Source organism: Tiliqua scincoides, chromosome 2, assembly GCF_035046505.1.
Source record: "Tiliqua scincoides isolate rTilSci1 chromosome 2, rTilSci1.hap2, whole genome shotgun sequence".
Taxonomy (NCBI): Eukaryota; Metazoa; Chordata; class Lepidosauria; order Squamata; family Scincidae; genus Tiliqua; species Tiliqua scincoides.
In genome coordinates this window covers 175,064,633-175,081,113 of record NC_089822.1, presented here as the reverse complement: position 1 = coordinate 175,081,113, position 16,481 = coordinate 175,064,633, and the positions used below count along the sequence as shown (strand labels likewise).

The window sequence follows — 16,481 nt, the reverse complement described above, 5'->3', positions numbered from 1 at the left end:
TCCAAAGAACTGCTTTAAGTATGTCCAAGGGCTTTGGTCAACCCACTGGAATGAGGTAACATTTTTTCCCTTTCAATCAAGATTATCATGCGATATCACAGTGTGCTTTGCAAAATCCTGTCAGTTTCAAAAGTAGTTTGGTATAAGACAAAGAGAGCAGGGGCTGCTATTTGAAAAACAAAGTTCAAGACTCCATCCCCCCCACCCCATCCCAGTGTAAAACTAGTTGTCTGGTACTTTTTTTCCTAGTCATACAATTATTAGAGGTGTTTGTTTCCAGTCAGTAAGACAGAATTATCAAACACAGCGGGCTTGCTTCTGAGTAAAATAAATAACACAATTTTCAAACACCTCTAGAAATTATTTATTATTTTTCTGCTCTACTGAAAGTTCCTTAAATCGTCCATGTTTTATTGAATAGCCAAAGCCATACACTTCTTTTTTAAAAAGTTTTGATATATATATATAACACTAAAAGTAAGAATGATAACAACAGTAATAACCTTACCTCTATTCCTTTATGTCTTACCAGGTATCCTTTGTACCAATCTAAAATTCAAAGTAAAATCAGGATTGTTGATTTTATAATTACATACTTTTTAAGGCTGTGCCATACATTCCATTTCTGCAAAACTAACACCACAAGCATGAGCATGTCTACTCAGAAATAAGTCCCACTGTGTCAGCGGGGCTTACTCCCAGGATAATGTGCATAAGATGGCATTCTAACAGCCCAATCCTATCTAAAAGCCTATTTAGAGCCAGTACAGCTACTGCTGCATCCTGTTGAGGGTTTTTGGCTGCTGAATGTCTCTCACAGGGTTAGGGGACATTTACCCCCTTTGTCCAGGGGCAAACCCCAGCAGCCACTATGGGTCAGATCAGATCTGTGACAGGTCAATCTCAGGTGCAAGTTCGTGTTGACCTGGGAAAGGGAATCAGGCCTGGGAAGTTGGTCAGTATTTGGTGTGTGCCACTATCAATGATCCCAGCCCCTTCCTGAGTCTGATTCACCCTCCCCCCATCCCCACCTCATTCTGCCCATCCCTCTCCTGTTTCACCCTCACCCCCCCCTCCATTCTGCCCCCTTCCTGCTTCCCTGAAACCCCCTATACAGGCTTACCAGCTCCAGCAGGTCTCCATAGGTACCTGGCATGAGGGAGAGCACTCCGGCCTCCACACCAGCAGGCCTGCTGTACACATCAGCAGAGGCTACTTTGCAACTTCCGTAAAGCAGTCCCCACCAGTTACACTGTCAGGGGAGGGAATCGGATTGGGCTAGAAATGGGTTAACTCCTTTATAATTTATAACCCACTTATAAATAGGTTGACATTTTTAAAAGGAAGCATTAACAATAAACAGGGGGAGGGCTAGCTGAAATTATTCTTCCTCAGAAGTATCATTTTCCTCAGGACTACGAAAGGCTAACTTGAACACACTTCCCTCAGTTTAGACAGAAGTGCATTCTTTTTCCTTTTTTTGTGGCTACATATAGAACAACCCTTTACACCAACAAACTACACACATTTGTGGACAAATCTTTAAAAGAATCAGTGAGTCTTACCAAGACAGACCAGAAGCCTAGAGATCATTTGCTGACTGAACGGATCTTTAAGCTTGCAGCGGCTAATTAGCCACAGCTAGCATTGAGTGTCTTCCAACACTATCAACTTAAAATTTGATTTTTCACTTAAAGTTGCTTTCCTAACTGAACAGAACTGGTCATTGATGCAGGAAAACCAATTTTTGCTCTGAACAGTGTATTTTTCACACAAGAACAAAAGTCTCAATTTACAGAACTTTCTGGGTGGATTTTATGAGGTTGGAAGAGTTGCTTTTCAATTCACGATTATGACTGGGTGCAGGTTCTCACTGTTGATTCTGTACAAATACTGTCTTCACCCAGAAATGCTCCATGTGAGGGCAGGAGGTCTGGTTTGGGCAGGAGGTCTGGTCTAGAGGGTAGAGCCTCCGTTAGCCTGAAGATAATATCAGAAGGTCGTCAGTTTGAGGACACCAGCAGCTCCCTGAATGGCTGAGAATGGCGAGACCTTGAAGCAGCTGACAAGCTGAGCTGAGTGATTCCACCTGCTCTTGGTGTGAGCAAGAAGCGTCTTGGCTGCCTCCATGTGAGAGATGGAGCTGCTTGTCAGCCTGCGTGGGAGAACTGGAGGCCAGAAGTGAGACCAAACCAGGAAGATCCATTCTGAAATGTTGATGGTTCTTGAAAGAGGGAACCTCTATGATTGTAAAAATCCCCTTGAAGGATTTAGAAATGCCTGCCTATGTAAACCGCCTTGAATAAAGTCAGAGGAGTAATCCGATGAGCAGAAAGGCGGTACATAAATACCTAGGTTATTATTTTATTTTATGTGAGACCAAAATTTTGCTCCTCTCGGCAAAGGAAGGGTCAAGAGAGGAAATTTTCAGTCTTAGCGTATTGACACTAGGATAATGAGTATGCTGTCTTGCCCTGACAGTTGCAGAACAAAATTAATGCCAAAATAAATTCATTTCCATATACAACTGTGTGGCCCGAACAAAGAAATTTCAGTTATCTGTTACTTGCCTCTCATCTGTGCTTCTTTAGTTATCTCATGGAATTACCTCTCCTGCATTGATTACAATTGTGTTGGAGATACTGAGTAATCCAAAATAATCTGGGCTTTGGTGGGTGCTGCTGCTTCTCTTCCAGTCGACTTTTTTCCCTGCTTTGAAAACAGCTTTCATGTCTTTTTCAATCCCCCAGCCAGAAGGCACAGAGGCATCCCTTCTCAGAGGCTTATTTTGCCTCAAAGGTCTGTCGGACTGTGGTACAATCTACCAATAGGAGTCAAAATTGCTTTGACAGCCGTTTCCTAAAGGGAAAAGCCACCTGAGCCTGACTTCAGCTTCACTGACAGCAGCCAGGGCACAGCAGGCCAGCACAAACTCCACTGTACAGCCACGTTGCAGCACAGTCAAGTCTCGTCTGCTATAAAACAATGCTAAAACAGTTTGCTCCGTATTCAGTACTATGACTAGACACAGGTTAAGCCAGGAAAGGCCATCTTCTGAAGCCCAGAGAAAGATCAGTACCAGGTTTCAGGAGGCTCTTGGCAAACCGCCCTCCATAGGTTCTCTCCTCAATGGGGAGCCCTGGGACAGTCCATCTGCCACAATCACACAATGCTTATGGGCACAGATGTGGTCTCAGAAATCCACAGGGGGTCATTCTGAAGAGTCCCCTGTGGATCTCTGAGACCACATCTGTGCCCATAGGCATTGTGTGGTTGTGGCAGATCGACTGTCCCAGGAAGAGCCAGAGTCTTCCTCAGACTAAACCCAACCCTCTGATGCCAGCCCTACGTTGGGGCCACTTGTTTTAGCACCCAGCTGTACAGGTTAGGTTGTTAAAAGCTGAAGAACTTGTAGCAATAATAGTTCATGTTTTTGGAATGTGTAATTAGTAAATAAAAGTACAATTTTAAGAAGTAGTTGTGCAGCTACACGTTGTTGCTATCAGCTCAGCACAAATGGAACTATCTCAGCTTCTCCCTTCTGGTTCTTGTTTGTTATTCTGTTCCTGTTTTGAAGCTAGAGGATCATAAGCTGAAGGTCAAAACAAAGGGGACAAGATTGTCAAAACAGGAACATAAGCACCCTTCTGCCATGAATGAGGCAATCAGAAGTGCAGAACATGTGAAGGGCAGAACATCTGACGAATACCCACTATATAAAGAGGCAAGAAATCAAAAAATGCTATAGGATCAGACATAGACCAAAAATTGCATGCCAAATACTGCCTGTAGATTGTCAGTTTAATATATTTTGGTTAACCATTTTTGGAAGAGTACATTTTCTTAGAACTTGAATTCAGTGTTTGTAGTTCAAGAGAGACCTCTACTGGTATGAAACATGCTAGTCGTGTTGAGGATTTTGTGAATGTGTTTATGGTGTTCTCATCTCTGAATGACCTCAGATCCTACTTTTCAGATTATTATTATTATTATTATTAACAGTATTTCTATACCGCTTTTCAACTAAAAGTTCACAAAGCGGTTTACAGAGAAAAATCAAATAACTAAATGGATATCTATCTTTGTTTAGATTAGCCCTACCATCTCATTAATTTTCTTCCAATACTACATTCATTTCTGAGTGCGCATGTTATATTTGGATGTAATGTGTACGTTGGTCTCAAAGTTGTACTTTCTGCAACTTTACAACCACTAGAAGAGCCAGGTACTTTTAAAAAGATAATCTACTATCTTTGAATTAAAAAGAAGCTGAGCAAGCTAACTGTTTGGTTCCAAGAGAGAGAGGGAAAGCACATTTTTCCCCTTTTAAGTAACCCTTGTAACCTACACTGGAGGCACCAGTGGGATGATGCGTAAGGGACAGGGAGAAATCCCATCTGCCTACTTCTGCACCCCAACCCTCTTCTCTTCCACTGAAAAATGGCTAAAGGGAGTAGCCTATGCAGTGAAGCCAGAGAACTCCAGAAAGCCAGTAGAGGGGACAACCATGAGTCCTCAGTCTCTCAACTGCAACAGTGCAATCCTGGACATATCTGTCTACTCAGAGGCACATTTTATTGAGTTCAATGTGAATTACTTCCAAGTATATGTGCATGTAAATGCAGCCTCACACGTATTAAAGCTACAGAAGTTCATCCACTTTTTTGTTAATGTATCCAAGGCAACTTAAATCACAGGTAGACACAATTGTATTCAAACATAGCGATGACTTTCTCCACAAGTATGGTTGTTAATACACTGTCACAGAACATAAATCTACAAATCTGCTTCATCCATATGTTCTCTTTATAATTCAACCAAAGCCACTATGAGGGCTTGGATTGTTTTGGTAACACATTAATTATTAATTATTATTATTAAGAATAATATTTATTCAGAAGTGGTGCTCTGCTTATGCTAATTTTGGCAATTTTATCTCAAATATCAGTATGGTAAAACCTGCATGCTAGGAAAAGGAGACAGCTTGAGCCATTTCTGCCCCACGTTGCATGTACGCAACAGGGACCAAATGTGTACACCTGTGGGCCTGGCAAAAATGGGTTAAGCAAGTCTTGTCTCCTAATATGAGCTAGTTTTCAATTTCAAAGACACATGTCTTTGGGTGCAACACTTGCTGTTAGTCACATTCATTCACCCAAACTGCACTTCAGAAAACAAGCATATTTACTTGCATATTTCTTACAAGCAGGTAATAATAATAACTTTAATAATAACTTTATTTTTACCCCGCCTTTCTCCCCGAAGGGACTCAATGAAGGAAAATCATAAAGGAAAGCTTTGTCCCAGGAACCCTTGCCTTCTAAATTGTTCAGAATTCAAGGGAAGCATGCCGAAGCTGTCTTTGCTGGCTCTGTTATATCTTTAGATCAATAAGATAGTTGTACATCAACTGAAGTTTCTCACCTTCACAGTCTTCCAGTATATGGACTACATCTCCAATATGCAGAGATAATTGTGGCACTTTTGCAGCTCTGAAATTGTATATCGCTGTGAAGAAACAGAAATAAAAAATTGTGGATTCAGACCAATTATCTTCTTGAACATGTTGTGGTACACAGGGGATTACACTTCACCTTTCACCTGAGACTATTAAATCAACTGTGTGTGAAAGGAAACTAAAGGCTGCATGGAAAGGTTAAAGCAGAGCACACCATTAATGAGTGCTTGTTTTAGCTGGTGATTAATTCAAACCTGAAATATCAAATATTTAGCAAGAAAAAAAATGAGCTCTCTCAAAAATGTAGCAGTTGAAGGTGACATTTCGGAATTATTGTTTTAAACATGCACCATAGCCAGATTACAAGGGCTTTATATATGGGTAGAATAAAGTCTATGTGCAGCGCATGCATGCTTTCTCAGAAGGAAGTCCCAGTGTATTCAGTGGAGCTTACTTCCAGGTAAGTATGCATAGGATTACAGTCTAATGCCAAACTTTGCTCAGAGACATAAATCCCATTTGTGAAGTAAAGCTTCTGTACACTTTCATTAAATCAACTTGGAGGACAGGAGTGAGCATTAGACTTGTTCCAAGAGGAGAATTGGACTTTCAATCTTAAAGAAATTGGCCTGTGCTGAACTATTGTAAGGAGTCAATATACTTCAGTCCTGAACACACATTTAATGGATTCAAATTATTAAGTGTTCTCATCTTGTCCTCCTTTCCACTGTCATTCAGAAATCAGTCTTGGCACAGACAATATATTTATTTTAAAAAACACAGAAAGCTGTTCAAAGATACAGCAAACACAAAGACAGGCTTTCATAGGAACAATTAACAGCAAAACTTATGCATTTTTTCTCACCTTAAAGCAGGGTTTGGAACTTGAGTCAGTGACTCAGACTTGAGTCATGAAAATGCATGATTTGGGGTGACTCAGCGACTCGTGAGTCACACATGTGGAAGACTCTGAAAAAGACTCATCCCCACATGTGCTGACTCAAGTCTCCCTCTGTCTGGGTGTGCTTGATTACTGTTTTTGCCACATGAAAAACCTCATGGGGCCAGTATTCTGGGCAAGCAGCAAGGAGTTCCAGCCACAAGGCAGGGAAGGGTTAATGCTTGCAAAGAATGGGAGCAGGCGGGACTGGGCTCGCTTTTCCCATCTCTGATAGGAAGAAAGGAACCAATGATCATTGAACAAAGGATGCGCATTCTGATATTTTCATTCACGGAGGAAAGGTAGAAGGAGGAGCCCAAGGGAGTTCTTGCCTTACTGCAGAAGCCCAGGGAGGGGGAGAGAGGCAGGAGAAAGGTCTTTTCCCCATCTGTGATAGGAAGGAAGGATGATCTTCGGACAAATGATGGGCATTCTGATATTTTCATTGGCTGAGAGAAGGCAGGAGGAGGAGCCAAGGGGGTTCTTACCTTATGATTGGCTGGAGGAGTCAGGAAAGGGGGTTCCTAGCAATCATGCTTTGCACAGCATGGCTGATGGAGGGGAGGGAGCTTCACTGAATGACTGGTTACAGTGGGACTACTTCTGAATAGGGCTGCAAAGGATCGCATCATCCTGGTAAGCCTCGCAGCTGCTGCTCATTTCCCTCCTCCCCTTGCTGCTTCTGTTACTGCTCTCTCACAGTCCCTCCCACCCCTCCTGCCCTGTTTACAGATGGGCAGGGACAGCAGGAGATTGTTAAAGAGAGCTCCAACACACACACACACACACACAAAACTCAGCAGCAGCTCCATTTTTTTCCCGGTAGCATGCTTTTTAACAGGGGAGGCGACTCAACTCAAGTCCTTTAGTCATTAAATGATGACTCAGCAACTTGGATGCAGCAGCAACCCCTGTTCCTGTCCCCAACACCCTCTTGAACCTGACCCGGCCCCGGTCTGCCCTCCCCCACATAGTTACACACCTTCTACGCCCTGTTTCGCCCTTCTGCTGCCTCCCCACCACCCAGTGGTTTACTTAACTCAGTGGGCACTGCTCTAACAATGATGGAGGCCTCTCCACCAACCACACTGGCCTCCAGGCAGTTGCAACGTATTTAATGGCACATTTGCGACCACATACATGTCTGTTCCATTGGCGGGAGCTGGCTTAGGATCGGGCTATAAGTGCCATTAAACACAGTGGGACTTACTTTTGAATAAACATGCATAGGATTGATATTCAGCCTAGGACTGCATTGCCATTTCTTGAGAATATCCTTTTGGCTTTTGGTAGGCACTTTGCTATCTTCAAGACCCCACCCTGAAGTTTAAATATTAAACTTCACCCTGAATATTAAAATATCTCTCAAAGGTTTTCTTCTGCTTCATTTCCTTTGTATTCTAACTACAACCATGAGAATGATCTGTGTATAATAGTAATCTTGTACAATAAGCAATGTTCCTTAACGTTTTGTACTTTCTTAAATTTTACATTAAAACTGAGTTTTTTCAACTAGAGGTTAATTTTTTAAAAAACTATGCCTCACTTTGAGATGTTTTCATGAGCACAGACTGTCAAAAGCCTCAGTATGAAGTAAACAGCAGTTTAAAAGTAAAGAAAGTGAGAAAGAGAGAGACCTTAAGCTTGCCTGAGTTTTCAAGGTGGGTCTAGGTTTAAAAAAGATGAAGAAACCTGGTGGTGTTGGTGAGATTACGGGCGCAATCCTAACTAATTTTCCAGCACTGACCTAGCTGTGCCAATGTGGCGTGCATTGCATCCTGCGGTGGGAGGCAGTCAAGGGGGGGCCTCTTCAAGGTAAGGGCATGTTTGTTACCTTACCTTTGGGGCTGCATTGCTGCTAGGTCAGTGCTGGAATATGGGTTAGGATTGCACCCTACCTTTTTTTGTTGAAAGTCCACTGTTTTGGTATGATAACAATAGAATGCGTTCAGCCTCTAGTTCTATGAAATATCACTATATAAATTGAATTTGTTTCCCCCCTCCTGCACTTCAAATCCCTACCTGGATCTCTTCTATTCTGCACCAGAGATTGAGCTGGAACAGATCTGAAGGGGTTGCCAGGGCCCCACACAGGAGGAGGAGACCTCTGGCTGCCTCCCTGACCCTGTGGGATATGATGGACAGCCCTGTTAGAATTGTGCTGTTACTCTGCAGTAAGCACATTTAGAGTTGCAGCCCAAGATGCCTTGATGAACCCATTTTCACATTACAGCTTTGGAGGTATCAATGACATACAAGTATTCACACGCTGCACTAGTGGTCTGCTACAGAGAAACTATTCCATTGGCTTTGTTTTCAGACCAATATTTGGATAAGTTTCCTAAGCTGCCTTAATTTAGTTTTGTTGATTTTGGCACTAGAAGAAATCAACTATCAAAAATCAAATGTGGGATGGGAAAAAAAATGTACTTTCTTTCCTGTAGCCACCATTATGTTAAGAAAATAAAAATTAATAATCAAAATATGGTTGACAGTAAAAGAACGATGGTATTTCACTGCTTGCTGTGTGGTACTTAAAAAAAATCTCTTGTTAGCATGTTGACATCGAAGCAACTGACAAAGGAAGTGGTTTTGCAGGCCTCATGTTTTCTAATTGAGTAAGTGGAAACTTACAGCTTAAACACTCCCAAGTCATTTGAAATTACACAGGTCCTGAATTTATTTCTTTTTCAATGCATGCTTTTCTTGGAACCAAGATGCACAGAGCAGAAAGAACTTATTTCGGAATTTTTTTTTAAACATTCTTAGGGCCCAATCCAATCCAGTTTTCTAGCACCAGTTTTCTAGAACCACAAATGTTCTCTTACCTTCAGGAGGCCTCCGTAACTGCCCCGCCACCGCAGATGCAGTACACACCTGGTTGGCATGGCTGCACTGGAAAATTGGATAGGATTGGGCTGCCAGTTCACTTATTTTGAGAGGCCAACCCCCCCCCCCCCCACTGCCAGGATGCAGTAGCTGCACTGATGCTGAAAAGTTGGATAGGATTAGGCTAGTCATTCCCTAACTTACCAGGGTCACAGTGCCTTTTTTCCATGGTGCTCTGTCACACCACTGCTGGCACCCAAGACTTGCTTGAACTTGCAGTCTTGGCCAGCCATGGTTGAGGCATCGGGGAGAGCCAAAAGAAGAGGCTGCCAGGGTCATCCCACAGCACCCTGGCTAAAGCATCTGAGCACGTTGCATGAAACAAATGAGGAAGTACTCAGAGGCCCCGAGCCAGACACTAGGACCTAAACTGTGTTAGAAACACCAAAAATCACTCTGCACTACAAATGTTTCTGTTCAAGCTAGATAATTTGTCAAATTATTGGCATGTCTTGGGGAAAGAAACATGTGCCACAAAATTGGAAATAAAGCCATGCTACCAGCAATATCCTTGAAAACACACTAATGACCTGCAGAATTCTAACGTAACTGAGACTTGTACTTCCTTTGTGGATTATTAGTGGGATTTTGTTTCTTAGTTTTGTTCTTTACCCGGATCCATATGGTGATGCAAGTTTTGATGTCAATAGTTATCAGTTTCCTTGAAATGATGGAAGAATACTGCAGTAGAGCAGTGTTTCTCAACCAGTGGCACAGGTACTGCCAGTGATACTTGAGGTGGTGTCTAGTGGTACCTGTGGGGCCCTTGGACCTCTGGCACCCAGCAGCGAGACCAGGAATATAACACAATGAACACAAGGAGGAGGCTCAACTCAACTGGCAAAGCTCCAAAGCATGATTTTCTGTGTTCGAAATAGGCCTCCCATCCACCCTGAGCCTCTCACTGGTGTTCATTATGCTGCATCTGGACCCAGAAATAACTGGCGATGATGTAATCACCAGCAACTTCAGGTGGTACTTCCAATAGGTGGACCATGTGAAGTGGTACAGTGGTGGACAAATGTTGAGAAAAACTGAAGTATTTTGAACTGAAGTATTTTGAAGTATTTTGAACTGCTCCTCTGAAGGAGCAGGTCCGCAGCTTGGGGGTCCACCTGGACTCGCAGCTGCTCCTGGATTCCCAGGTGGCGGCTGTGGCTAGGGGGGCCTTCGCTCAGCTTCGGCTGGTGCGCCAGCTGCGGCCGTACTTGGATCATGCAGACCTGGCCACGGTGATCCATGCCTCTGTGACATCGAGATTAGATTACTGTAACGCGCTCTATGTGGGGCTGCCCTTGAAGACAGTTCGGAAACTGCAACTAGTGCAGAATGCACGGCCCGTGTGGTTACTGGAGGTAGGCGGTTCGACTCTGTCAGTCCGCTTCTCCAGCGGCTGCATTGGCTGCCCATTCGTTTCCGGGCCCAATTCAAGGTGCTGGTATTGACCTTTAAAGCCCTATACTGCTCTGGAACAGGGTATCTTAGAGATCGCCTGCTCCCATACAATCCGGCTCGTCCTCTTAGGTCATCAGAGAAGGCCTTTTTACAAGTGCCGCCGCCTAGGGAGGTACGTGGGGCGGCTGCAAGAAATAGGGCCTTCTCAGTAGTAGCACCAACGCTATGGAACTCCCTTCCCCCTGACTTAAGAATGGCTCCCTCTCTTGAGACCTTTCGGCGAGGCCTGAAGACCCTTCTGTTTAAACAGGCCTTCTGAGTTCTCGGCCTTTTAACATCTTTTTAACATCTTTTAATATTTTTACAGGCCTGATTCTTTTATGACTTGCTGCTGCTCTATGCTCTTTTTACCTATTTTTTACTCTGAGTGCTGTTTTTTTATGATGTGTTAATATGTTTTTATTTGTTTTTAAATTATGTTTTTAATATGTTGTAAGCCGCCTTGAGTCCCTTTGGGGAGAAAGGCGGGATAAAAATAAAGTTATTATTATTATTAAGTATTTTAAGCACTGAATTTACTTGCATAGAAAGGCCCACACATGTTACTACAGCCTAATTGCAACTAGTAGGCAACCGTTTTTTCTGCTACAATTTTAGGTTTTTATCTAGTAATTGTATTGAAAAGTGCAGCTTTAAAATATAGTTAAATATCAATCCGTTTGTTCAACTGTAGCAAGAAAGTTCAAAAGTAAGGAACACATTCACAAAAGGTACATCGTTTCTTAAGGATCCATCCAAAGACAAGTCGATCGCTATTATTATGCCCCTGTTCATACATTTACCCAGACTCGGCACCAAAGAAGCATATTGAAGGACCAGGGTGAGCTGCTGTCCACTGTGTGGAAAGCCATCAGTGTGAGCCCAGTACTCTGCAGGAGATTCCATTTTGAGGAAGGACCAGAGCTCAGGGGACAACTCATGGTTTGCATGCAGGTGGACTCATGTCCAGTCCCTGGCATCTCTGGTTAAAAAGGTTAGTCAGTAAGTGTTAGTCAGTAGGTTAGTCAGTCAGGCCTCAGGCTGAGAATTCCACTGCCAATCAGAGCAGATAATACTGGGCTAGATGGTCCATTGGATTGATTCCATTTGAAGCAGCTTTGTAAGTTCATTCAAATTTCTCCCTCATCGAAGATAGAATCACACAAATTGAGCCTCTTTCCCAAAAGGATTTCCACTCTGTGGATCAGGCTGCCTGGTGATGGAACAAGCTGGAATCCACTCCATCATCACGTTTTTACAGCATCACTCAATTGTATACGTAATGATAGCTCAAGTCTCACAACTTCCCTGCTTGCGATTCATATTTGTCTCATCATCATGGTAGTAGTTGGCACTACCTAGAATGGCTGAATTTGCAAAGTCCAAGTTTAGCTTCAAGTCAATTTTTGCCAATGAATTTACAGAAATGAAAGACAATTTTTGAAATGTTTCATGGCAGTGATGGTGGTTTGCTTTGTTTTTCCACCAGAATGCAGAATCAGAATGGCTGGCCTCATATAGCTTTTTAATTCATACTTCTTAAGTTTTGTTAGTGATTCAGCAGACCCACAAAAATATAACAGGAACATTTAGCTGGAATTGCATCATTTGAGAACCACAAAAATGAAAGCAGAGCATTGATAAGACTAAAAATGCTCACTAGCAGATCACTTGCTTGCCATATAATCAGGGTGCCTTATTTCCCTACATCTCATATTTCTTTTTTCCCTTGTTTCTAGCCTTCCTTCTTCCAAAAAGCTCAATGAGACATGCACATGTCCTTTCTACCTGTCGTTTATCCTCCCAATAACCCTGTGAGGTAGGTTAGACTTTGCAAATGGGCCAATGACACCTAGTGAACTTCATGATTTAGAAGGGATTTAAAGCCAGGTCTCCCAAGCCTTCGTCTGAGATTAACTACCAGTACTTCACCATGCAGCCTTGCTACACCATAACACTTTATTGGCCAGTTAAACTTCAACAGGAAATTTCATCTGTTACAAAGGAGAAACTACACTCTTTGGCTACCTTGGTAGTGTGGAACCGTCAGCAGTGGCACTCCTTCCTGCACTGCCAGGAGTATGTGAAGCTCCATGCTGTGTAGGAAGAGTTCATGCTGTGGTGCTCCCCATACTAGCGTAAAGGGATCAACACTGGAATAGCAAGGGACGGCATGGACCTCTTGCACAGTCTTCAGCATCTCACAGTACTCTGCAGCATAGAGGAGAAGAGCACTCTTGGAGATGCCATACTGTCAGAGTAAAATTAGTGTTGGGGCCAAGAAGCCTGCCAGACTTCAGCTAGAGGTTTCTGCCTGCTTGCAGGAAACACCAGTGTCTCAATTCATTGCTTCCATAGTAGTTTGCTTCAGTCACCAAACCTGCTGAGCGTTCTGAATGCTTTTGCAATGTCATCATTTCATTTCATTGACAGTGCAGTCCTGCACATGTTTACTCAGAAGTAAGTCCCACTATGTTCAATGAGGCTTATTCCCCGGTAAGCATGTACAAAATTGCAAGTTAAACTTCTAGTAATGAAGAGCGCAATCCTAACCAGCTTTCCAGTACTGACCTAGCCACAATGCAGCCCCAAGGTAAGGTAAACATGCCGTTACCTTGAGCAGGCCCCCTTGACTGCCTCCCCACTGCAGGATGCATTGGCACAGCTATGTCAGTGCTGGAAAGTTGGTTAGGATTGTGCCCGAAAGCATTTTGCGTACAATCTGCTTCCAGAATCAAATGGTGTGTTGAATAACGTCATACAATACCTATCAGGTCATAATATGTAGTGTCCTACCACAATCCTAAGTTTCAAATGGGGGCAAATGTTTCAATCTACAGCTACATGTACTTATTTACTGCAGAGATGTTCATGCAGTAGTCTCCCTAGCACTGTAGAAACTCATGCTTCTTATTAGTAATTTGATGTGAGGTGTCATGCTACCAGTGGACAATGCATCTGCAGTCTCAGAAAACACAGACTTTACTACAGACATAAAGAGAGTAGTAACTGGAGAAGTATATTCAATGCACTTACTATGCAGGAAAGAAGCTAAATGTCAAAGCCTGTAAAGTTTGTTTCTAAAAATGACTTTGCTTTGCTTCCTCTGCATTTCCTGGAGACGACAGAGGAAGCAAGAGGACGAGTTGCACAACTCAGTTCATTCCTCCAAAAAAGGGAAAAAAATACACTTTAATCTGTTTTTTTTTTCATGAGAAAGACTTAACATAACTAATTTCAAAGTCAGTGATCAACCTCCATGTTGGTTTCTGTGTCCGACAACAGTACAATGCCCAAAAGGCTTGGAAGGAAACTTCAATAAAACCTGCTTCTAAATGTGCATGTTCAGGATGGGCCCAGCACACAAGGCTACTATGTTCTAAAGAAAGCGGTTCCCCCTCCCCTAATTGATTTATCTTCAGACATGTCAGCACTTCTACCCACAGAGGAAAAGCCTAAAGGATACATACCCACTCCAATCTTCTTATCCGTTTTGTGCCAAGGAGTCATTGTCAATGAATTCAGCAGGTCATGGAGGCTGGGATTCAGTAGAACTGCTGCAGACTGAACTGAAGGCAGAACTGATAAAATTCCAGAAATGTTCACAGATGGTCAAATCACAAGGCAGATTTGGCAGGCCCAAGGGCTGCTGTGCAGTAAGCTTTGCTCTTTTAACAATCGCTCAGCTTCCTTCCTCTTTTACTCTACTCTCCCCCAATGAGTGTCTTGTGCTTAACGAAAGTGATTCTTTCATGTGGAGGAGGGAGCAAGGCAAACCGGGTGCCTTGCTAAACAGGACAATGATAAGCAAGTAGAAACTCGAGAGGAGAACTCCCAAATGCTACTGCATATTTAACATCACACACCAAGATCTATCACTTCAGGCCCACTCAGAAAGAAATCCCACTGATTTCAATGGGACTTCCATTGAGGTAAGCACACATAGGATTTCAGCTTTTAACACATCCAAGATCACATTATGAAGATAGCTATATGTGCGGGGACACAAACTGCAAGAGGATACTTTGCAACCCACCAACAGTGTACCACAGAGCTTTTCAGACTTGGGCATCACGACTGTGGGCCCTGGCCGCTACTCCTTGAAGGGGCGGGGGCAGCCAGGAGGCAGCTGTGGGATCCCCAGGATTGTGCCGCTCAAGGGGGCAGCAGGGGCTTGGGTCCACTTACCCGAGCCTCCTGCGACCTCCCAGGGGTGCGGGGAGCCCTGCGCAACCTTCTGCAGGGCTCCCCGCAGATTTGAAAGCAAAAGCAGAGCGATTGCGCCCCACCTCCGCTAAAGCAGAAGTAGAGCACAATTGTTCTACTTTCACTTCTGAAGCTGCGGGGAACCCGCAGAAGGTTGCGCAGGGCTCCCCGCACCCCCGGGAGGCTGCAGGAGTCTCGGGTAACTGGACCCAAGCCCCTGCAGCCCCCCTGAGCAGCACAATCCTGGGGATCATGCCGCTGCCTTCCCCCACCCCAGCTGCCTCCCCCCGCCCCCGCAAGAACTTAGAGCAGTTCAAAATCTGGTGTACCATTATTATGCACACAAGATTACCCTTCATTTCTGTGTAGAGAGTGGAATCAGGAGAAAAATCACAACTTGCAATTTTAGTTTTCAGTGTTTTTCAGCTAGGTAGTTGAAACCATGATAAATTAGAATATTTTCACATTGCACCAACAGGGAAGCAACATTTTAATTTCATGTTTCACCGAAAGGGTATTGGCTCTTGAATTTGAGGCAAAATAGTCTGAAGCTCTTGGTTATGGTTATATGGTATTTGTTGCCTGTTGTAAATTATTTTAATCAGTGGGATGAAATGGGGAGTTATTTTGTAATACTTATACCTCAGGAAACATTTCCTTCCATATAAGCCTCCCTAGATATTAAAATCAGCTGAGGAGCTCTGCTTTATGGCCTGTCTTTTATGACGTGGAGGTCTGAAGCATGGACTTTTTGGCAGTGGTGCCACTCATCTGCCAAGGAAGATCCATTAATCCTTGTCACTGTGCACCTTATCACCTGCTGAAAAATGTTCTGTTTACTCAGGCATCTGTGAGACACACAGTTGGTAACAGATGCTACTAATACAAGATCTGCTTCTCCTAGTCCAGATCCAAACAGTTACTTAAACATCTCCAAGGCTTGGGCATGTACAATAGAAACTTCATTTTTTCCTCTCAAGGCAGGCCCTCATGCACTTCAGAAACAGCATGCGTCTCTACTACTTGAAAGGAAGATGTCTATGGTTCTGCAGGGCACACACATTAAGTACACACTTAAGCTAATTTTATTGTGGTTGTTGATTTTTAATCTTGTAAGCCACCTTGAGTGCCTTACCAGGAAAAGGTGAGATATAAATTAAATAGCTCATTGGATCTTTGGCAGTATTTATCATTGTCCTAAATAACAAAGGTAAAAACATTACATGCAGTACCTTAATAATTACAGATATGCAAATCAAAGATTTTAGAAATAAGTACATTTATATACTGCACAGAAGAAGCATGGTAAATAAATTTAACTTCTAAACAGGATAGCTTTGTGTTGTAAAAGGAAATAAGACCCCTACAATATTGAAAATGCCACAGAAAATATGGAAACATGAAATAACCAATTTATGCAAGTACAACTGAAACGACTCTATTATAAATCCAGATTTTAGCATTGGTGAAACTTTATTTATAGGCCTTGCTACATCTTTTTGCCACCATTTTGAAGCACAGAATTAGGAGCATTACGATGGCCACATACACTTT

The 16,481-nt window shown here is 43.0% G+C and overlaps 1 protein-coding gene across 2 annotated transcripts in view; it reads right to left on the bottom strand.

Annotated features, from left to right (window-relative positions):
- The window catches only part of DOCK2 (dedicator of cytokinesis 2), a 337,258-nt gene extending 322,947 nt beyond the window's left edge, over positions 1-14,311 (bottom strand). For both annotated transcript variants that reach the window (XM_066613322.1, XM_066613323.1), the window contains exons 1-3: positions 14,192-14,311; positions 5,425-5,508; positions 509-549 (exon numbers count right to left, since the gene is read on the bottom strand). In XM_066613322.1, the coding sequence (XP_066469419.1) occupies positions 509-549; positions 5,425-5,508; positions 14,192-14,231 (165 nt within the window). In that variant the 5' untranslated portion in view covers positions 14,232-14,311. The remainder of the gene's footprint in view (positions 1-508; positions 550-5,424; positions 5,509-14,191) is intronic.
- Between the last annotated feature and the right edge of the window lie 2,170 nt (positions 14,312-16,481).